At 38.5% G+C, this 24044-nt stretch overlaps 1 protein-coding gene across 1 annotated transcript; it reads left to right on the forward strand.

Annotated features, from left to right (window-relative positions):
* Positions 1-2559: 2559 nt before the first annotated feature.
* On the forward strand, positions 2560-7738 carry LOC109112486 (gastrula zinc finger protein XlCGF57.1-like). The gene is made up of 2 exons (XM_042754448.1): positions 2560-2782; positions 5708-7738. The coding sequence occupies exons 1-2, from the start codon at positions 2674-2676 to the stop codon at positions 7156-7158; spliced, it is 1560 nt and encodes a 519-aa protein (XP_042610382.1). The 5' UTR covers positions 2560-2673; the 3' UTR covers positions 7159-7738.
* The last annotated feature ends 16306 nt before the right edge of the window (positions 7739-24044 follow it).

Raw genomic sequence — 24044 nt, forward strand, 5'->3', positions numbered from 1 at the left:
CCCTATTCACCATTAAAGGCACCATGAAAATGCATGAGGTCCTTAGCGTTTCTCCTGGCATTCTCAAATACAGGGACATAAGCTGTTTCTGTGGGGCTGCTGAGGGGGTGTTTGAGTGTCCATGCCACAGCCTAGAGGAGATTACTCTTGTAGCTATGTATGCAATCAATCAAACAGGCAAAGGTTTCAGACCCAATGTCATAGAACAGCATCACACTGGGCAGTGGTGTGTTGTGGGATATGATGATGATCCCTACCCTGGCATCATCCTGCAGGTGGAGGAAAACAATGTGCAAGTCAAATGCATGCACCGCAATGGAGTGAATACATTTTTCTGGCCAAGCCCCAGAGATGATGTTAACTAGTACGGTGATGACCAGATCATATGCCTGATTCCAGAGCCCATGGCACTAAATAAGCGTTCAGTTCAGATTGATCAGCAGTTCTGGGAGTTCATTGTGGGGCAGATGGGCAAGTAAAAAAAAAGCAAAAAGGCACCATGAAATTGGACAGTTCAAAGTTTTCCCCTCTTAGTCATTGTCTAAACTGCAATTGTCCAGCTGTGACTATTTTATGTCATGGTATTGTACTTACTAGGTAATGTACTTTGTTTTACATTTTAGTTGTTTTCTAATGAAGTTAAAATGTCAATTTAAAATGTTGTCTATGATATTTTTCTAACTGATTTCAGTTCTTATGAAATGAGGCATTTGAATATGTTATGTATGTCACTGGTGATTTGTTGTGTCACTCACTGTGCTTTTTTCTTTCACATTAAATAAAATCTTTCACATGTAACATGATAATAATTTTAAATTCATTGAATTCCGCTACACTTAAGAATTAAGCTTTAAAGGATTGTATCATTGCTTGTTTATAGCTGTTTTTCAAATATTTTCATTCTTATAGCAAATACATTGTTGCGCAATTGAACTAACATCATTCAGTCACACTTTTAACAAACCCTGATTTAAAAAAAAAAAAACAATCTCCTTATTAGTTAGATTATCATTAATTTTATGTACCTCTGACCGCATGTATTGAAAAAAAATGTAAAATAATGTTTCATAAACACCTTTAATAGTCTAAAGGTAACACCAGTGACAAAAAAAGGGTGTATGCAGAAAAAAAAAACAATCACACAAAAAATTAAAAATCATTAAGCTGTCATTTATGTGTACTCATAAAGTCAAAGGGTAATCTAATAATCTGGTCCAAGTTTAAATGTTAGAAAAATAAATCAATTTTAAGACATCTTGCCATACCAAAAGTGGACGTTTCTGTAGAATGACCCATCTAATGATGCTACAACTTAAGAGTAAATGCACACTGTTTTTAATAGTGGCGCTTGTTCCCCTGTGTTGTAAATGGTGAAGATGTACTTTAATGGGGGAATGCATAAAATTGTATAATTTGAGTCCCAATAAGATGGAAAAATAGCAATAAGTAGGCAGAGAAATACTATAACTGTAATAATGGTCATTTGTTTTGAGTGTTTTTGTATCTGTTTTGACACACATTTTCATGTCTCATATTGTTAGAAATAATAATAATAAAGTATAGAGTAGTTTTATATATTTTAGCATGTCTTGATTCAAATGCTGTTTCTAAACAGTTGAATAAAGTGTGAATACAGAGAAATCTCTGCTGATGATCATGTAAATCTTTTCAGAAGTGCTGATTTCATGTTAATAATTCCTGTTTTCTCCTCATTCATGACGCTGATGTCTTCAGATCACCTGTAAACTGCCACTTAAAGCTCATTACATTGGTGTAAACAGACTGAAACCAACTACAGTTCACCAAATTGAAGTGTCTTTGTTGCTTACACATCTGTACAATTACTTCTGAATCAGTTTATACTTTTATTTTATTGATATTTTGTATATTTGATTTCTTTTATTTATATATGTGTATTTATCCATTTCTTTGTTAGTTTGTTCTTACGATAGATAAATGAATGAAAAGGTTAAAGGGATACTCCACCCCAAAATTCAAATGTTGTCATTAATCACTTACCAATCATGTTGTTCCAAACCTGTAAAAGCTTTGTTCGTCTTTGGAGCACAATTTAAGATATTTTGGATGAAAACAGGGAGGCCTGTGACTGTACCATAGACTGCCAAATAAATAACAGTGTCAGGGTCCAGAAAAGTATGAAAAGCATCGTCAGAATAGTCCATCTGTCATCAGTGATTCAACCGTAACGTTATGAAGCCACGACAATACTTTTTGTACATGAAGAAAACAAAAATAACGACTTTATTCAACAATTCCTCTCCTCTGTGTCTCTCCAAATCAGCGTTCCGAAGATGAACAAAGCTTTTACGGGTTTGGAACGACATGGGGGTAAGTGATTAATAACAAAATTTTCATTTTGGGATGGAGTATTGATGTAAGGTTTATATTAGATTGACTCACACATAAATCAAAAACCCATAAAATGTGAACTTTTATCTATGCATCATCGAAAATGTGAACACAATGTTGAATGCTTAAAATGTCTGAAATAATGAAAACATCAATTCATTAACTGGTTATTTTGGATTTTAGCAGATCTGCTATTCCTGCCACACAGCTTGAAGCTCCTCCCACAGCAACTCACCTTAACTCTAGCTCCTCCCATAACAACTTGCCTCCACTGAAGCTCCTCCCACAACAACACACCAGTAAATGCTGGGATATTCCCATCAGCCTAGAAGTGAAGCAGAGCTGAAGACTGAGAACATGAGTGATCCAGAATCCTGCAGAATGGACCACGAGGAGACTGAAGAACAAAGAGGTTGGTGTTTATTTTTGAATCCTCATTGATTAATGAACATTAAAGTCATTATATTTGCAGTATGAAAAGTCATATGGGTTGTGAAATGTTATTTCATATTTAGTTAAAATGTCAAGTAATACACAGGACACTCTCTATGAACTGGGTACAAACTGGTGTCTAAAACTGAAATTTTATTTTGTCTTTTTTTTCATTTTCAACAAATGGTCAATGAAAGGAGGTGTAAGAAAAATCTGTAATTCTGATTCCAGATTTCCTGAATTCGATTTCCATCTATATCTGCTTCAAAATTTTTGAACATTTCGTAAGCTTTTGAACAGTAAGATTTTTAATGTTTTTGTAAAGAATTCTCTTCTGCTCACCAAGCCTGCATTTATTTGATCCAAAGTACATAAAGTTGCATTTGCTAAAGCAGGAATATTGTGAAATATTTTTACTATTTAAAATAACTTCTTTATATTTTAAAATGTAACTTATTCCTGTGATCAAAGCTACATTTTTGTATCCTGTAACAAACAATGCTCTTCTACTCAAAATACAAATAAACAAAAAACCCTTAAAAAAAATTGATGATAAAGACATGTATCCTGTAACAAACAATGCTGTTCTTCTGAAATTTCCATTAATCAAAAAACCCTTAAAAAAAATCTCCACTCTTTTCAACATAATATTATATATTCTAAATAAATATATTCTAAATAAACTATAAATAAATATACAAAATTTCTTTTATTCCTCACAATCTTTCTTGTAACTGTTCCCTCTCAGTCACACACCTGGCTGAAAGGCTCATTATGCAGCACATTATGCGGGTCTTTGTCTTCTCAGGTGTGAATTACAGCATTATGCATGATAGTTGACGCCTTCTCGCATATACCTTTCCTACACAAAAAGTGTCTTAGAAAATTTAAATCAATATATTATTTTCTGTGAGCGAGTAATCAAGATGATTTTCACATCATTTTGAAGCAAAAACTCTAGGCTTCAAATCTGTTCTCAAAAGTCTTGTGAACAAATGTTCTGTATGTGTTTTATGGCCTTATTTCAGTGACTTAAAAATTTGTTGCTTTCTCAAAAACACAATCATGTACATACATGCTGCTCACATATTGTAGCACAGTTTGTGCTGATTACAGTGATATTAGACTTTAGTCATTTATATGTTTATGAACAACATAAAAAGCACATATCAGGGCATGTCAAAACTTCTCCAGGCCCCCAAAACACCCTCAGACCCCAGAGGGTTAAGTCAAATCTCTTTTATAATTACTTGTAATGAACTTAAGTTTATTTTAAATTATAGAAGTCAGTCATGGTTATTTTTACCATTTTGATAAAAGGGTTGACGAATGCAGCCAAAACTACTCCAGGTTCGTGTTAACTTCACTGCCGCGTGTGTGCACTTCAATTCAATTCAATTCAAGTTTATTTGTATAGCGCTTTTTACAATATAAATCATTGCAAAGCAACTTTACAGAAAATTAAGTTTCTACAATATTTAGTAGTAACTTATCAGTGGTGACTGTCAGTTCATGTGCATATGGCAGAAATGTTCAGAGAAAAATCAATAAAAAGACGTAAACAAACAGACGATTAACACTATTAACAGCAATTATGCAATCAAACTTACAGCAAAATATGGTAGTTCTGTATGTTGTCTCTGGGTTAGCATCATCTGAGGTCCTCGAGGGCCTGGCATCATCTCTTCTCAGGTGTTCTGGATCCAGACTGGAGCTTGTGTAAATCCTAGTTACCACGGGATGTAAATCCTGTGGCAAAACAGAGAAACAAATAGAGACATAATTAGCGTAGCTGCTGTTCCAGCCAAGTAAAATTAATTAGTTTAACCCAAGCTAAAGAATAATAATGCACATTTGATCAGATATAACTGCAGTCCAAAATTATGAGATGCATTATTTGAATGCTTGGCCAAAGAGGTGTGTTTTTAATCTAGATTTAAACAGAGAGAGTGTCTGAACCCCGAACATTATCAGGAAGGCTATTCCAGAGTTTGGGAGCCAAATGTGAAAAAGCTCTACCTCCTTTAGTGGACTTTGCTATCCTAGGTACTATCAAAAGTCCAGCGTTTTGTGACCTTAGGGAGCGGGATGGGTTGTAGCGTGGTAGAAGACTAGTTAGGTACGCAGGAGCTAAACCATTAAGGGCCTTATAAGTAAGTAATATGTAACTGATACGGAACTCAATAGGTAGCCAGTGCAGAGACTGTAAAATTGGCGTAATATGATCATATTTTCTTGACCTGGTAAGGACTCTAGCCGCTGCATTTTGTACTACCTGTAGCTTGTTTATTGAGGATGCAGGACAACCACCTAGCAGTGCATTACAATAGTCCAGTCTAGAGGTCATGAATGCATGAACTAGCTTTTCTGCATCAGGAACAGGGAACATGTTTCGTAGCTTGGCAAAGTTTCTAAGATGGAAGAATGCTGTTTTTTGTAACATGGGAAATATGATTTTCAAAAGACAAGTTACTGTCTAATATAACACCCAGATTTTTTACAGTAGAGGAAGTAACAGTACATCTGTCTAATTGCAAATTGTAATCTACGAGATTCTGCACTTCAATGGTTTATATAAGTGTTGGTGTGCTTCCAGGAACAGGGTCAAGAAACAGTGGGGTCAGTGGGTTAAAATAAGGATTTGTGCCTGTATTGTTTTACAAACAACAACTGACCAATGTGCCTAATTCATGAAAAGTTCCAGGGACATATAATTGTTTATTAAAATGTAGTCAAATTTCTCTTTTCTGTTGTACTGCAATTGTCTATGTTCTGGTGTTATATTTGAGTTCACTTTGTCTCTACCCATTAATGTTAATGGATGATATACAGAAAATGAAATCCCTCATGAGTGGTTTGGAGAATAGATGAATGAAAATAAAATGTTTTTTTTTTTTCTTTTTAGACTTAATGGAACAGATCGAGGAGAGTGATGAACTGAGTGAAGCAGAGGAGAAAAATCAACATGTCAAAACTGGAGAAAAGTCCATTAGGGGAGCCAAAAGTTCTTGCCCTCGGACTGGAAAGAGTTTCCCAAACAAAAAAAGTCAAACAAGGGTTCATGGTGGAGAGAAGATGCACACGTGTGATCAATGCGGGAAGAGTTTGACACAAAAAAGAAGCCTTAAAGAACACATGAAAATCCACACTGGAGAGAAGCCGCACACATGTGATCAGTGCGGGAAGAGTTTCACACGAAAAGAACACCTTAAGGATCACATAAAAATCCACACTGGAGAGAAACCGTACTCATGTGATCAGTGTGGGAACAGTTTTGCACTTAAAGTAAACCTTAAGAAACACATGACAATCCACACTGGAGAGAAATCACACACATGTGATCAGTGCGGGATGAGTTTTGGACGAAAAGAAAACCTGAAGACACACATGACAATCCACACTGGAGAGAAACCACACACATGTGATCAGTGCGGGAACAGTTTCACACGAAAAGAACACCTTAAGCTACACATGAGGATCCACACTGGAGAGAAGCCACACACGTGTGATCAATGCGGACAGAGTTTTACACAAAAAGGAGCCCTTGATGTTCACATGAAGATCCACACTGGAGCGAAGCCGTACCCATGTGATCAGTGCAGGAAGAGTTTTAGAGATGCGAGCACTCTTAAATTACATCTGCGTTCGCATTCTGGAGAAAGACCATTTTACTGTGATCAGTGCGGGAAAACATTTACATCAGCTTCAGGCCTACGGATCCACCTGTACATTCATACAAAAGAGAAGCCTCACATGTGTTCTTTGTGTGGAAAGAGTTTTAGTGTACTGAGTGGATTAAAACAACACCAGAAAAGACACAGTGATGTGAAGGATCATATGTGTTTTGAGTGTAGGAAGACCTTTTTTACTGCCGCTGACCTGAGAAAGCACCAGACAGTTCACACTGGAGGAAAGCCTTATAAGTGTTCACACTGTGACCAGAGATTTGATTGGCCAGGATATCTGAAAATACATGAGAAGCTCCACGCTGGAGAAAAGCCACACACATGTGATCAGTGCGGGAAAAGTTTTGCACAGAAATCAAACCTTAAGATTCACATGAGGATCCACACTGGAGAGAAGCCGTACTCCTGTGATCAGTGTGGGAAGAGTTTTACATGTAATGTAAACCTTAAGATACACATGAGGATCCACACTGGAGAGAAACCACACACGTGTGATCAGTGTGGAAAGAGCTTTGCCCAAAAATCAAACCTGAAGACACATATGATGATCCACAGCGGAGAGAAACCACACACATGTGATCAATGTGGGAAGAGTTTTGTAAAAAAAGACCACCTTAAGGGACACATGAAAATCCACAATAGAGACAAGCCACATGTTTCACACTCTTAAGTTACATCTGCATTCTCACTGTGGACAACATCCATTTATCTGTGATCACTACTGTAAAAGAACGAGCATTATATCTGAAGAAATGTGTGAAAGTTTGTACAAAGGACAAGTCTCACTATTGTTTTATGGCTGGGTGTTTTGGGAAAACAGATGTAAGAATGTGTTTAATGTTCATTTATCTTGTGCCTTGATATGCCCTGATCTCCTCGTCTTTGCTTCTGAGTGTCCTACTGTCTTTTAAAATTACACAAGAAAAGACAAAGATGTGAAGGTTCCTACGTGTTTTGATTGTGGGAAGAACTAAAACTGCACTAGAGATATCACATTGTAGAGAAACCTTATAACCTTTCACACTTTGAAAAGCTGTGGCAGTCTAGACCACAGTAACTCAGCTCTAATGAATATTTCAAGCTCATTTTGAGACGTAGGCTAATATTTTATTGTGTTGTGATGAGCCGTGAAAACATACCGCTCTTGCAGAACGTCATTCAAGTCACCTTTATTTATATAGCGCTTTTAACAATACAGATTGTGTCAAAGCAACTGCACAACATTAATTAGGAAAATAGTGTGCCAATAATGCAAAATGACAATAGTAAACAAATTTTTCAGTTAACCCTTGTGCATTGTTTAAATTCACAACCCTTTCGTTATGTTCGGGATGAAAACATCCACTCAATTAAACTGCTGTAAAAATGTATCAGATAAATATTTTTTTTTTTCAATTTTTTTTTGCATAAATCTATTAATCAACCTCAGTCCTGATCAAAACTACCAAATGTTTTAAAAAAAATCCAAGATTTTAACTCTTTAATTGCCAAGTTCATAAATGATGTCACTGATTTGGGGGAAAAAAAAAACAAAATGACTTATTTTCAATATAAAAGTAATTGTGGCTGGATTTTTTTTTTTACCTTTTGTCACAGTCTTGGGCATGTCAAAGATTAGTAACAACATTGGCTTTGATGCAGTTTTAGTTTTTGTGCAGCATTAGATTTTATTTTTTTCTCCCTCATTTATTGTTCGTGGCTGTTTTTGCCCCATTGACTTCCATTATAACGACATTTTTTGATTGCAAAGCCATGACACCATAAAATTATGCATTCTTGATGGTTGGTGGTTTTCCCTGTTGGGTAGAGGTAAAATTTGTTGTTTTTACAGTTGATCACTAGGTAGGACCATTAACCCTTTAGATAGGCCTGTGCAAAAAAAGCTTAGTTTCTGACTTGCATATGGAGCTATATGGAGTATAGCAAGAAAAAAGTTATTAGAGATTCGTGAACGTAGCAGCCTGTGTGTAATGTGCTAGGCAGTACTTAAACATTCAGTATTAACGCCTGACGTGCGCGAGCTGATAAAGCACGCTGAGGCAGTGATGCGCGAGCTTGTCGAGTGAATATACAGTTCATCACTGGAAAGTTTGTAGTTCGGTCGGATATGTCAAAAACAAGTAAGTAAAACAATGCACAAGTTACTTAACGGTAGAGAGAGAGAGAGAGATCTTTGATGTTCACTCACTTAGCACACGCATTTGGATTAAAACTAAATCGTAAAAAAAAATTTATAAGGGCATTCAATATAAACAATTTATTTTCAATCTTAGGCATACATGACTTTCTGGTGAAAATGAATCTAGCAGCCTGTGTGTAATGCGCTAGGCAGTACGTTACTGTCCCTCTCTCTCCACAACAACAAAAACACACACACGCTTCGCGCGTTTTTCTTGCTTGAGTGTTTCTGGATTAAATAAATGACTGACTTTGGAATATAAATCGCAGCACGTTTCAGATAAAAAACAAAAACAAAAAACACGACTATTCTATTTGTGATAAATAACACAGGAGATTTATAACGAGTGGTTCCCTGGATTATTACAGCAAAGTGCGTCATTACAGTACTAAGTCGCTACAATGGAGCAGCTCTAATGCTATAAATTACAGATGATGAACCATAGAGCAAAAACATGAACAAAGAAAGTAACAAAAACTTGTAAAATATATTTTAATGGGCATAATTAAGTTTGAAAATAACCGAATGATATACAGTTAAACCAAAAATTATTCAGAGACCAGATATACATTTTTATATTTTTTTTTTACTAGTGGGTGCAGGACACTATAGTTTCATTTATGTAATGAGGAGGAAAGCAAAATAAAGTTAAACTGCGACAAATTATACCCCAAAAATTCTTCAAACAAAGTCTGCATAAAAAAAATTGGAAGTTCAGGTTTGCATGAAGCTGGATGACAGCATACCCAGGAAACTACAGGCAGTCATTAAGGCTAAGGGTGGCACGACTAAGTATTGATAGTTGTGTAAATACTGTCATACTAACAGCTGTCTGAATAATTTTTGGTTGATTGTAATCCATTACATACCTTTCTATCAAAGTTATCTAACATTATCACGATGAATTTGTTCTGACAAAGTTTAACTATGAGTTCTTGTCATATTTTATTACCATCTTCTAAACTATAGAGAATAAACTGTTATAATGTGAAATGTTGAAGGTGTCTGAATAAATTTTGGTTTGACTATCTATTTAATAAATTAACTCAACCAGCTAACATTATACATACTCTTTTGATTTCTGTACCCAATATTTAAAAAAATTACAAATGCAATAAAAATATTGGTATCGGTACTCGGTATCGGCAAGTACCAAAAATAAAAGTATCGGTATCGGGCGAGTACTGGAAAAAGTGGTATCTGTGCGTCCCTAAATATTAGCGTAGATGCCATTCTTCTAATGATGTAGCAAGTACATTGTGTGTTATGGGAAGTGTTCCCGGTTCCAGTTTACCTAATTAATGCAGCCTAAAAATCCTTTAACAGATTTGGATATTAGAAAGCGTATTAGTGTGTTATGTGTAAACCAGGTTAAAGAGATAGGTCTTTAATCTAGATTTGAACTGCAAGAGTGTGTCTGCCTCCTGAACAGTGTTAGGTAGATTATTCCAGAGTTTGGGTGCTAAATAGGAAAAGGATCTGCCGCCTGCAGTTGATTTTGATATTCTAGGTATTATCAAATTGCCAGAGTTTTGAGAATGCAGCGGACGTGGAGGACTATAATGTAACAAGAGCTCGTTCAAATACTGAGGTGCTAAACCATTCAGGGCTTTATAAGTAATAGCAAGATTTTAAAATCTATACGATGTTTGATAGGCAACCACAGCATTCTACTATATTACATGCAGAGTTTTTAGGTCCTATAATTAACGCCTCTGGTTTTTCAGAATTTAACAGTAAGAAATTACTAGTCATCCAGTTTTTTATATCGACTATGCATTCCGTTAGTTTTTTCAAATTGGTATGTTTCCACACGGGCCCGCGAAGAAATATAGAGCTGAGTATCATCAGCATAACAGTGAAAGCTAACACTGGAACTCCTTATACGAGCATTTCTCTCGGAAAAGCGCACCGACACCACACACGTCGACCAGAGGAGAGCGCGACTGAGGGAAAGCCATCAACGAGCTTCATCAGGAAATCCTCGGCAGTGTTGCATAGGATTTGTTCAAGAATGTCTCTAAATAAATGTGTTTTTGAATGTGAGGGAAAGTTTACCGTGTTCAGTTTCCCAAAGAACCCAGCGTTACACGAACAGTGGATGCAGTTTGTTTTTCCGGGGCAGCAACGGAGTGTAGCAAGTGCGTTTGTGTGTTCTCGTCATTTCAGTGACGAATGTTTTATAAACAAGGCCTAGGTCGACGCTGGATTTGCACATCGTTTGCTATTAAAACATGGAGCTGTCCCAGTGATAAAAGACCCCATTCATGTAAGTTACAACCTGCATCAGATTTCTGTCTTTGTTGGAAATCAGCACATAAGTGAATATATGTTAATGGAAACAACACAAAACATCAGTATTATAGCTCTGCCCACGGCACGCCTCCAGGAGCTCTGCTTTTTCCGGAGAGAATCGGAAAGCTGTATTTTCTTTTATAAATATGATAAAACTAAAAGACTTTTTTGAGATATGAAAGGATGCAGTACTACTCTATAGGTACTCAAGATTAACATGAGATTAGGTGAAACTGTGTATGTTATGTACCCTTTAACAACTTTTCAGACTACCCTAGCAACTTTTTCTTCCAAAAGCACCTGGCAACAAATTTAGCTATTTAAAAGTTTTATTTGGCTACTTTTAGCAACTTTTGATAAGTGACTCAAACAATAAAAAGGCACAGATTTTCCATCTAAATTACACAAAAAGAAGAAAACCAAAGATGCCTAGCAGTACACACATCATGTGAATGAAGTTATTGCTATTAGGAATTGTTCAATTTCATAGTAATAATAATAATTTAATAATTTTTAATTTATGATACACCTTGTTATTAGCTTGTACCTGTGATTGTTGATCCGTGGTAGTACATTGTAAGAAAAATATCTAGAAAAATTTTCCATTATCTGTTGTAATCCTGTAACCCGAAAACAAGAAATATAATGCATAATTTAAAATGCAGGTAAAAACCGCGTGAATTATTTTCTTAGAGTGTAGCATACTAACTTACAATACAATAATTAAAACTTATTTAGCAACTTTTAGCAACAAATCAACCTTCTTTTAGCAACTTCTGAAAATTAGTTGGCAACACTGGTTGTGGTCAATAGTGTCGAACGAACGCTAATAGAGAGATACAACCACGATCAGATGATAAGAGCAGGTCATTTTTAACTCTAATTAGAGCAGTCTCAGTAATATGATACGGTCTAAATCCTGACTGAAAATCCTCACAGATACCATTTTTCTTTAAGAAGGAATATCATTTTGAGGATACTACCTTTTCTAGTATCTTGGACAGAAAAGGAGAGATTCGAGATCGGTCTGTAATTAACTAGTTCTTTGGGGCTCAAGTTGTGTTTTTTTGATGAGAGGCCTAATAACAGCCAGTTTTGAAGGTTTGGGGACATATCTTAATGACAATGATATATTATAATAGTCAGAAGAGGATCTATGACTTCTGGAAGCACCTCTTTTTAGGAGCTTAGATGGAATAGGGTCTAACGTACATGTTATTGATTTAGATGATTTAACAAGTTTTATACAATTCTTTCTCTCTATAGTAGAGAATGAGTGGAACTGATCTATAGTGCACTGTCCTGATATGATACTGTAGCTGACGCTGCATGGTTACAATTTTATCTGTAATAGTATTGATCTTGGAAGTAAAGTAGTTCATAGAGTCATTACTGCTGTGATGTTGGGAAATGTCAACACTAGTTGATGCTTTATTTTTTGTTAATTTAGCCACTGTATTGAATAAATACCTGGGGTTATGTTTGTTTTCTTCTAAAAGAGACGAAAAGTAACCAGATCTAGCAGTTTTTAATGTTTTTCTGTAGGATAGGTTACTTTCCCACCAAGCAATACAAAATACCTCTAGTTTTGTTTTCCTCCAGCTGCACTCCATTTTGCGGGCTGCTCTCTTTAGTCTGACAATGTGGTATATGAGCAACACTCGCACCCTGTTTTTCCTTAATCTTCCTTAAGTGTAAAAAGGAGCAACTATATCTAAAATGCTAAAAAAAGAGGAGAGTCCATAGTTTCTGTTTACAATCGTCAAGTTGTTCGGAGGTTTTGGGATATGCTAAGGAATTGGAATAAATCAGTAAGATTACTTTACAAAGCCGTCTTTTGTGGTAGAAGTGATGGTTCTCACCATACTTGTAACAAGACGTAGAATTTACAGTTTGTAGCGCTATATGAAGTTTGCACAAAAACTAAATAATATCTAAGATAGCATCGCTTGGCTGCATATTAATTTCAACACCATCAACATCCATTCCATGTGACAGTATTAAATCTAGAGTATGATTTCCACACTAAGTAGGTTCTGAGGTGTGTTGTCTAACCCCAATAGAGGTCAGAATGTCCTATAAAGCTGACCCAATGCATCTTTTCATTATCAACATGGAATATTAAAATCAACAAGCACTAAACAGCACTAACTCAGATATAAAATCAGCATACTCTTAAAATAAAGTCTGTATGGTGCCCTGGTGGCCTGTATACAGCAGCCAGTACAAACATCACTGGGAAATTTATCATTAACATGTGTTTCTCGTGGACAAATGTATATGAAGCACCATTACTTCATAACGAGTTATTACTTGAAGCCTGCCCTCTGAGAAATCCTGAACAACATGTTTATTAAATTGAGGCAACACCTCCCCCTTTACCATTTTGGACACGGCTATGATTATAACAGTAATCTTGGGGTGTAGAGCTCATTTAAACTAATGTAATCATCAGGTGTTTAGCCAGGTTTGGGTCAAACAGAGTGACATCTAGAATTATGATCAGTGATCATATCATTAACAAAAAAGTGCTTTCGTACGAAAGGGACCTGATATTTAATAAGCCAAGCTTTATCATTGTTTATCCATATTACATCTGTTTTTTTATCTGTTGAACATCAATTAAATTTGTTACTTTTTTGGTATTTTCTAGTTCGGGGAACAGACAACAGTCTCTATAGTGCGACATGTCTAGGTGAAAGAGTCTCTATGTGCTGAGAATTAACTGACTTCTGTGACGTGAGAGGTGGCTAGCAGAACGGTCGGTTTAGCCAGTCTGTCTGCTTCCTGACCTGGGCCACAGTTAGTTCAAGTGCAAACGCTAAGAGCCATATTTTCTAGAGAGAAGAGCGGTGTGCACCACCCCAGGAGGGATGAAAGACCATCTCTTTTCAACAGGTAAGGCTGCCCCACAAACTAGTCCAAAATTGTCTATGAAACACTATGTTATTCTGTGGCACCACGGGAGACATCCAGGCCACGCATTGAGTGATGAACCGAAAGCGCGAACATATGTACAGGACTCTCTGAGCTAGTCGCATCCAAGCCGTATCTGAAGCCCTCAGATTCTTACTGTCCTCAATTTACGATTGATGCGTGTCTATAATTCTGAAATCTTCTCTGTCAGCGCTAACTATTTCCCTGTATTTATCACATGTGAATCCCTCTGCGCCAACAGAGAGAGATTAAACTATATGTTGCCATCGGGGGAGAGGGGGGGGGTTTTGCAAACAACAATGAAGCCGGAAATGAAGCCTTACTTACCATGATTGAGGAATGATCTTACCACAGTTTATTTTATAAACTTGTGAAAAAACAGAGTGAGAGAGAGATAAAAAGAAACGCAGATAGGCACAAATGGAAAACGCTACTGATCAAGTTAAACGTTGCTAACGAATGCTAAAGCCGCTGCAGGCGCACTGCACTCACAGTTTTTTAGAATAAAAGCAAATGAATCAAATATAATCAAATTAGGTTTGATAGATAATATCAGAAATATTGGTGGGGGCTCTATTTTCATATGAATCCCTAAGACACTAAGAGAGTGATAGGAAGATCGAGATTCTACAGAAAAAAACGATAGCTACACGGGATGCTACACAATCACAAACCAGCAGCAAGGACAAACAGGAAGCCGGAATAACACTGTCCCAACAGCGACACCTCGCAGTTAGGGAGACATTCATTCCCGAGAGTAGAAGCCATGAGAAGTAGTCATTAGACCGTGCCCCAAACTGAAGTGACATGGACTTCCAGTTAGTGCGAATTGAAGTGTGATTGGTCACAACGGCGAAACGAAGACTTGTTCACAAAACTGGAGTGTGCAGACTACGAAGACGAAATTCCAAGGCACTTTTTTTTTGGGGGGCGGGTTCACCACGGGCAACGACGCCAAAGTATTTCGAAAGCGTATCCAATGCGCCCTCCATTTCGATGGGAAAAATTTCCTTTTTTTTTTAGTCATGTGGCGCATCGCAGAGTGCCAACTTAGCATTTTGTTGCTTAATTTTGCAAAATTTTTCAGATTCCTAGCAATTTTCTTCCAAACTATCTAACAAACAATTTAGGTATTTTTAAAAAATTTATTTGGCAATTGTAGAACTTTTGATAAGTGACTACATGATAAAAAGACCCATCTTTTCCCATCTAATTCCAAAAAAGAGGAAAACAAAAGAGCCTCGCCGTACACAAATCAATGAATTCGTTAGCTGCTATTTGCAATTGTTCAGTTTAATATAACATTATATAATTTAAACAATTTTCATTTTGTGATACACCTTGTTAGTAGCTGTACCTATGATGCTTGCCATCAGTAGTACACGGTAAGAAAAATATCAGAGAGAAAGGGTACTAGTAATTTTCCATGACATTATCTGTTGTAACCTATAAACAAAAAAAACAAACACAGTTGCATAATTTTATAAATTGAGCGTTATAAAAAAGAAAAAAAAAACCTGGTGAACAATCAACCACAAAAAATTCCTTCGATTAAATGAGTAACCTTGTGGGATTTTTACAAAATTTTCTTAGAATGTAGCCATACCAAACTACTAGATACCAAATACGTCATGTTTGAACATTATTAGTAGTGTAAGCAAGTTTTACTAGTTTACTAGTCATACAAAAAAAAAAAAAAGACTACTATTAATTGTTCCCACACAAAAAAAAACACTGTGCAATAATTCCATGTTGTATTTTAAAACGTGTTCTTTACTATGTTCACACTACATTTAAGGCCGTATATTGTTTCCTATATAATCTAAATTAACATAAAATAATCTTTTTTGACTGCGATTTGATGCAGACACAATGTTGCGTAGTTGATTGTTGCAATGACTTCCTCATTGCAAAAACTTGACAATACAACGTCGTATTTTGCAAGTGGAATCTGGTGTTTTCGTTGTGAAAAACAAAAAATTCTTTGTTAGGTGCTCGACAAAGAGGACAGCCAAGATAGAAATCAGTGGTGAAGTTGTATTTCACAACACTGTTTCGAAACAGTTCAACCCAAATATTCAGATGTGTGCAGCGCATTAACGGAGGGCAAGGAGGCTGTTTTCTGTGAGCAGTAGCCTACAAATGCGGTTGGTCTGTTTCTGTAACGTGGGGGGCAGTTCCAACTTTGCACGGGACAGTCTGGCGCTTCTGTACTCACAGACTGTTGAGGGAGTTTAGATATTTAAAAGAAATTTGACAACTCGATGCTTACAAACGTGAGTTGTGGAGTAGTGTAGGAGTGGGTCTGTGTTGTGTGTGGTTTCTCCGATTCACAAAAATGGCAGACCTGGTTTTATGTTTAAGCACTAAGATACACAACGCAATGCGTAAAAAAGACAGTAGAAGGTTCATTCTAATCAGTAATTATGTCCCAACGGTGCTGCTAACAAAGCATCGTTTTTATAATGGAATTTTATTGGTTTTGTATGGTTCTTGCTGGGCCCCCTGCATCACATTCTGGTGGAGGGGCCGTAACATTTTCCATCATCATGCTTGAGGTATTCAGCCAATCCACAAAGCCACTGGATCGCTGGCCAAATCATAGCCAAACCTCGATTTTCAGAAACGATGAGCTTTGTAAAAATCGATATTGCATTTCAGAAGGCAGGCATCGAGGAGAAAACACTAATGTCCAATATTATTATGGGATTTGGGTTTCGTGTATCTTGTTATTGCTTCAGGTCTTTGTATTTCTTGAGAGTTGGTTATGGTCCTCGTTCTGTCAATGTGATGCCATTGTATGTGTGTCATGGGGTTCTGATGTGTTGCCTTAGCTATGTAGGTCTTGTTTCTCATTGGTTTGTTCATGTCACATGACCTGTATGTTGTTTTTGCTTAAGTAGCCATGTCATGCCATTGTTCTTGGTTTTTAAGTAGGGAGGGAGAAATAGCTGTGGGGATGGAGATAAAGTCGGAAATGTTTTTCAAGGCATTTATTAAAGTAAATAGCTCAGAAAATTTGACTGAACAGAGTAAGAAAAAGAGAGCGAGGTTGTGATGAAGGAATATCCTGAAATAAAGAAGAAAAAGAGGCTGAAGATAATTTGTTATAAAAGTCTTATTTTATTATGATGAGTTAAAAGAAAGCAGTAAGAAGAATGAATGACACAATCTACTACAGGATATGGATTGAATTAGTACCTGTATGATGAAGCATTTTCGTAGTGAAATTTTCTATGGAAGTGATTTAACATTTTATAATAGTACGATATGGATGGAAGGGTATATATTCCCAAAGTTGGAAGGAAGAAGCACTAATTATACCTATTAAAAAGCCTGGGGATAGATCCAAGTAATCCTATCAATTATCGTCCAATAGCTTTATATTTATTCTCATTTATGTAAGGTAATTGAGAGAAGAATGTTAACTGATAGATTGATTTATCATCTGGAAAAATGAACTGGTTTTCTTATTATCAAAAGTGGGTTCAGGTGTGGTAGAGGGACTATGGATTCAGTGTGTATTAGTATTAGAAGATGAAATAAGAACAGGCATTTATAAATAAGGAAAGTGTCATTGCTGTTTTTCTTTGGATATAGAAAAAGCCTATGACATGTTGTGGAAAGAGGGATTACTAATAAAGTTACAGAAGAGGAGTATAAAAAGATAGAAAGAATGTAGAATGTATCTTGGATTAAAAGAGTTTTTAATTGGAAGAAGTATTAGAGGTAAGATCTGTTTGTTTTTTTTGTGGAGCTATTATCTTCAAGTGGCGAAATATTTGATAATGGTACACCTCAGGGCAGAGCTAAGTAAGTTCACTTTTATTATTATCATTGATTAATGATGTTTTTGTCAAGGATTGATAGAAGTATGGGGAAATCATTGTTTGCGTGATGAGCGGGCTATCCAATGTTTAGAGGAAAGAAAACAAAATTAGAGTATAACCTAAAGAAAATGCAATATGCGCTAAATGAAGTAAGAAAAGTTGGTCAGGGGGGGAATTTGTTTTTAAGTTTTCAGTGGAAAGAAAAGACAAAAGTAATAGTTTTTACTAAAATGAGGAGGAATATGGTGTTAAGTTAAAATTATATAAAAAGAATTAGTAGCGTGTAAGAACAGTAAGATTTCTAGGAGTTTGTTTTCATCATAGATTAAATTGGAGAGCGCCATATTGAAAAAATGGTAGGGGAAGATGTAAGCGAGTTGTGAATGTATATGAGATGTATTTCAGGTCAGGGAATGGGGAGCAGATAGATTGGCTTTAAAAACTTATATCATATATCTATGCTAAAGAATCCTATAATGGATTATGGCGTTGTATGGTATATGGTTCTGCAAATAATCTCATTTGATTTAAAATAGAAAGAATTCAATCTCAAGCACTAGAATTTGCTGCGGAGCATATTCTACTTCTCCAGTTTCGGCTCTTCAGGTAGAGATGGCGTGAAGTGATGCCTTTGCAGATAAGAAGACAGCAATTAACTGGCATCTTACTGGGCAAATTTGAGGAGGACAGAGAGAGGATCAGTCCAACAGAAAAGTATTGAGTACTAGGTGGGAATCATGAGAAGAGAAAAAGTGTAATAGTTTTGGGTTGGGGTGTGGGGGAAATTAGTTTAGAGATATGAGGATTGGAGGAGGTTGGATTGTGCTCCAATATGTTGCTTTATCTCCAGTACCATTATGGGTGTTATGCCCCAACCAGAAGTAGATTTAAGTTTGATTAGAAAAAAGACAAAAGGAAGTTCATATGAAAACAGAAGTATATAATGTAAGGGAATATATATGGGGTGTCAAGATATGGGAATATATGCACATTTTTTAACAGATGCATCAAAAAGATTCAAAAACTGATCATGTGGGTTCTGGCATTCATTATTACCAAAGTGTTTAAGTGTATAAAAATACAAGGATAACAGATTGTTATCGGTGTATACTGAGGAGATGTATGCAATAATTATGGCAATAAGGGGATTAGGAAGTTAAAATAGCCAAGCAGGTAGTAGTATGTTCAGATATAAGTAAATCTATAAGTAAGAATGAAATAGATTCAAAAAAAAATCAAACCAAGACGGTCAAGGTGTAATAATATGTAAATTTATGTATTAAAAAGAAATACAGAGAACAGAAACCACAAATGTCATTAACTTGAGAAATAAAGTTTCTGGATACTAAGTAACAACCTTCAAATATAGAAAATGGAAATCCAATGTTAGTACATTTTTTAATAAACAATCCATGGATGATGGATGTGAACCCAAACCAGTATTAATCAAAAACATTAATAAAATTGTAAGTAAAACATAAACAATTAATTCTGTTCGAATGCAAAAAGTACCAAAATAGTATCGCTATGCATACACCATATTAAACTGTCCTATATCTAAAGTATCAGAGGAATGCAAAGTATCTGAATTTTCAAGGTATCTGAAATTGAATAAAAAACCTGTAAGAGTTCTAGATGTCTGAGTCTACGAGTTGGTCGAGTGAAAGCCAAATGAGAGGAAAGTGAGCTTGAAAGATAGAGAGACCAGAGTCTCGATGACCCCTTCCGTGCAAGTTTGCCAGTGTAAACTATTGTGGTCACTTTACTATAACAATATATTGACTTTATTTTGTTGGTGCTGGGTCACCTCTTACTGGTGGGAAGTGGTGGATGAGGAGTCCCCCCGCAACTGTACGGTACCCTCTGCACCAGAGCATACTCACGTCCCAACGGTCTTGGTCTGGTATTCATTTCATGCCAGTTTACTCCAGAACCAGCCTCACGTCATGTCTGCTACACCAAAGCCCTGCTTGCATCACATATGCTACTCCAGGACCTGCTCAGACATGCCAGTTAAGTCAAAGTTTACTCTATCTCATATCTATTAAAATCAAAGCCCTATCCCATCATGTTCTGCTACCCTCAGGGGCGCTGCTCTCAGGTCATGTGTTGCTAAGCAAAACCTGCTCACCTCATGCCTGCTTATGCCAAAAGTCCTCTGAACATCACGCTCTGCCAAGCCAGAACCTGCTCACATCTTTGGCCTTGGTCGTCACGCAAGAGATTTCTTCTCAACATGTCCCCCCCCGCCCTTGAAGAACTTTGTCGCAAGATGCGCTGCCACTCAAGAGTTTTTGTTTCGAAAACTATATTAGTATATCTCCCAAGCTCCCACAGATGCGGAGCGCTTGGCCCAGGACTGATTTGCCAGGGTGATGGACCCACCATTGATGTCGGGTGCAAGCTGCTGGCATCCCCAGGGGGCCTTAGCACTGGCTGCACACAGAGACTTATGCCCCTGAATCTCAAGCTTCCTGTTGTTATGGCAGTTGCCCATTTCTGAACATGTGGGCTGCACACTGTGGCTCCAGAGGCCTCTCCTGTCCAAGAATCTGCTCGCTGAGGCCTCTTCTTTCCACAAAGATCTACCTCTAGGGGCCTCCAGAGTTGGCGGCTTCTGATGCAGAACCTCCTGACGGTGGTGGCGCAGCCCACATTTGACACTCTGTCTTGCCCGATGTTACAGCCAAGACTTTCTGAACTCACTGCCTGTCCTGGTCACAGCCACAGGGCCCATTCATGAACTCTGTTCTGTCCTGCCATGGCCAAAGAGGCCCGTTCACGAACTCACTGTTCTGTCATGGGATTCCCTTGTATGTGTTATGTTCTGATTGGTTCCCAGTTCATTTCATCATGTTCTGATCGGTTGTCTTAGTCATTGTGTCTTTGTTTCAAATTGGTTTGTTCATGTCATGTGACCTGTATTGTTTGCTATAGTAGCCATGTCATTGCCCATTGTTCTTGGTTGTGTACTGAAGTTGTAACCCGCTTTGTCGGTGAGTCTAGTCTGTTTTAGCTTAGTCAAGTCTGTTCATCCAAGTGTGTTCATGCATAAGTCTCATCAAATCTTTGTTCAAGTCCAAGTCTTTGTTTGGATATTTGGCTCACTCTGTAAATAAACTGGACTTGGGTTTCTCACTACGCTCACCTTCAGTGGACTAGTTCATTACAACAATATGTGGTACATTTTTTTTTTTTTATTATTTTATGAGGTTTTTTAAACCTTAAACCATAAACATTTCATTACACCAAATACACAAAACAATGGTTCTTTTTAGCAACGTCAATAAATTGACCCTTTAGCAAATAAGGTTGGGCCTTCAAGTCTGCTTTTTGTCAAGTCTTTACGTCCACAGGTACATACATACAGAGAATTGAAATTGCGTTACTCTCTTCAGACCCCCCGGTGCATACAGATAACACTAACAGTACACAGCCTAAAAAATCTAAATCAATATAAGATAACTATACAATAAAGGGGGATGTAAAAAAGACATAAATAAAAAAATAAAAATAAAGTTAAATAAAGCAGTGCAAGGCACAATGGCAGATAGAGTGCAAACCATGTGAACAAACAGTGCAGATAAAAGATTTTTAGTGCATAAGAAAAAAGCTTATTCAGCCTGATTAAAGGACAAAAGGGGCTCAAGAGCAGTTATTTTATTTAAAACTGACTGATGAGGGTGGTAGAATGACCTCAGTTTCCATGGTGAATGAGGTAGTGAGCAGACCAATGCTGCACAAAGTGACTGGTGCATGTGATCGTATGTTAGTGGGATGGGGGGTGGAAGGACCTGGGGATGTGGGATCTGGGGGGGGGTTCATAGTCCAGTGGTGCCTGGGGCAGAAGAGGGACGGGGGGGGGCAAAGTTCGGGAGCGAGTTCAGCTTCCTGACAGCCTGATGGATGAAGCTTCCTTCAGCTCTGCTGGTCCTGGCCTGGAGACTCTGCAGTCTCCTCCCTGATGGCAGCAGACTGAAGAAGCTGTGTGACGGGTGTGAGTGGGATCACCGTTGCGATGCAGAGGGCTTTGCGAGTGAGACGGATTCCGTAAATTGTCCTGGAGGGAGGGGAGAGAGACACCAATGATCTTCTCAGCTGCTCTCACTATGCATTGCTGAGTCTTTCTTCCGGCAGGACACGTTGCAGGCGCCATACCCACACAGTGATGCAGCTCGTCAAGTAATCCTCTCGATGATGGTGCCTCTGTAGAAGGTGTACTGATAGGGCCGTGGGGGCTCTGGCTCTCCTCAGAGTTTGCGGAGGAAGTAGAGATGCTGTTTGTGATTTCTTGGCCAGTGCTGTGGTGGTTGTCGTCCCAGGAGAGGTCCTCTGTGATGTGCACACCCGAGGAACTTAGTGCCTGCTCACTCTCTCTCCCAGTCAGTCATAAGCACCGTTTTATGGGTCAGAGGAACATGCTGATGTGGTGCACTCTCCTGAAGTCAACAACAATCTCCCCTTGCGTTCTTCTCCACGTTTCAGAGAGAGATTTGTTGTCACTGCACCACCCGGCCCAGGCGGCTCACCCTCGCTCCTCCTGTAGTTAGTCTCCGTCTCTTGTTGCTAACGAGACCCACCACAGTCGTGTCATCCGCAAACTTAATGAAGAGCTGGAGTTTTGTGTGGTGACGGTGTGCAGAGGGGGTCGGGTGTCAGCCAGAGTGGAAGAGGAGGGGGGCTCAGCACACATCCCTTGGGGGGGGCCCCGTGTCTCGTGTGATGGTGCTGGATGTGTTGCTGCCAACCCGTACTGCCTGAGGGTCTTCCAGTCAGAAAGTCCAACAGCAGTTGCACAGCGAAGGTGTTGAGCCCCCAGCTCGATCAGTTTTGTAAATGAGCTGTTGAGGGATGATTGTGTGGGTTATGCTGGACCTGAAGTCTGGGATGAACAGCATTCTGCACGTATGAGTCTTTTTTTCTCTAGATTGTGTGAGTGCTGAGTGGAGGGTAGTTGAAGATGGCCCTCATCGGGTCGACCGTGTTGGAATACGATATGCAAACTGGAATGGGTCCGGGGAGGGGGGGAGGGCGGGGACGAGGTCACTTGATGTGGTGCTGACTCGCCGTTTCAATAGCACTTGTCATGGAGGTGGGTCGATTGTGAGGTAAGTGCAACAGGATCGGTAGTCATCTCTGAAGCAGGATGGAGAATGGTCTTCTTCGGGGACCTGGAATTATGGTGGTAGTTTGAAAACATGTGGGAACAACAGCCTGACTAAAGTGAGATGTTGAAATGTTGTGAAGACCAGTGAGTTCTGCTGCACGCAGTCTCTCAGTACACGGCCCCAGGAAAGGAAGATGTTTCGTCAGGTACTGGAGCTTTGCTGTGTGGCATTGATCCCCTGCTGAGGGAACTTCTCAAGCAAACATCCACTGTCCAGGGGGTCTACGCGCGTCAATCAGTCCTGGTCACCAAAATGGGATTCCACGCGCACGGTGGAGTGGATTTCTGTGCAGTGGTGCCCGTTTGTTGTCCTCAAAGCGAGTAGCGAAGAAGGTGTTGCAGCACGAGAGAAGAATGTTTGTCTGTCACAGGTCCCGTGGTGGGGGCTTGTAGGATCGCGTGTAAACCCCTGCCCAGGCTACGAGTGGCTCTGCTGTCACTGAAACGATGGCCTATCCTCCTGGAGTACTGTCTCTTACCTCTCTGATGCCGCGGGGATAGGTTGGCCCTGGCTGTTGCTCAGCCCACCTCATCTCCAGCTCTGAATCAGCGTTCCGCGGTCTCCAGGAGTCTGTAGACCTCCCCTGTCATCCAGGCGTTCTGGTTAGGGCGCCGAACAGTGATGGTTTTTTTTGTGACTGTTACATCCTCAATAACACTTGTTTTGATGTAGGCAGTGACAGTCTCTGAAGTACTCCTAGGAGGTCAGTTGGTGTTATTGTACGTGGCAGCCTGCTGTAACATTTATTCCAGTCAGTGTATCACAAGCAGTCTTGAGAGCGTCTGACGACCCTTTTTCTCCTGGCCACACTTGAATCTGTTTCTGAACTGGTTTGGGCTGACTTTAACGTAGCCGTCTGTATGCGGCATTAGCAATGACAGTGATGTGGTCCTGAGGCACCAAGGTGGGGGCGAGGTGGAGGGCTTGTACAGCTCCTCTCTGTGTGGTGTAACAAAGTCTAAAATGTTTTTACCTCTTGTTGGAAAATTTAATGTGTTTGGTTGTATTTTTTGGAAACACACTCATTTAAGTCAGCATGGTTTGAATCCCCCAGCTATGATGCGAAAAGCATAGCAGGGTGTGGCTGTTGCTGCTGCTCATGATGTGCTGGTAGCAGTTCATTTAGTGCAATCGTTCCTGTTGCTGT

Source organism: Cyprinus carpio, unplaced genomic scaffold (genome assembly GCF_018340385.1).
Source record: "Cyprinus carpio isolate SPL01 unplaced genomic scaffold, ASM1834038v1 S000006515, whole genome shotgun sequence".
In the NCBI taxonomy this organism is placed as follows: domain Eukaryota; kingdom Metazoa; phylum Chordata; class Actinopteri; order Cypriniformes; family Cyprinidae; genus Cyprinus; species Cyprinus carpio.

Coding starts and splice junctions, on each gene's coding strand:
- LOC109112486 (XM_042754448.1), top strand. CDS start 2,674: ATGCTGGGATATTCCCATCAGCCTAGAAGTGAAGCAGAGCTGAAGACT. Junction 2,783..5,707: donor GGAGACTGAAGAACAAAGAG/GTTGGTGTTTAT, acceptor TTTTCTTTTTAG/ACTTAATGGAACAGATCGAG.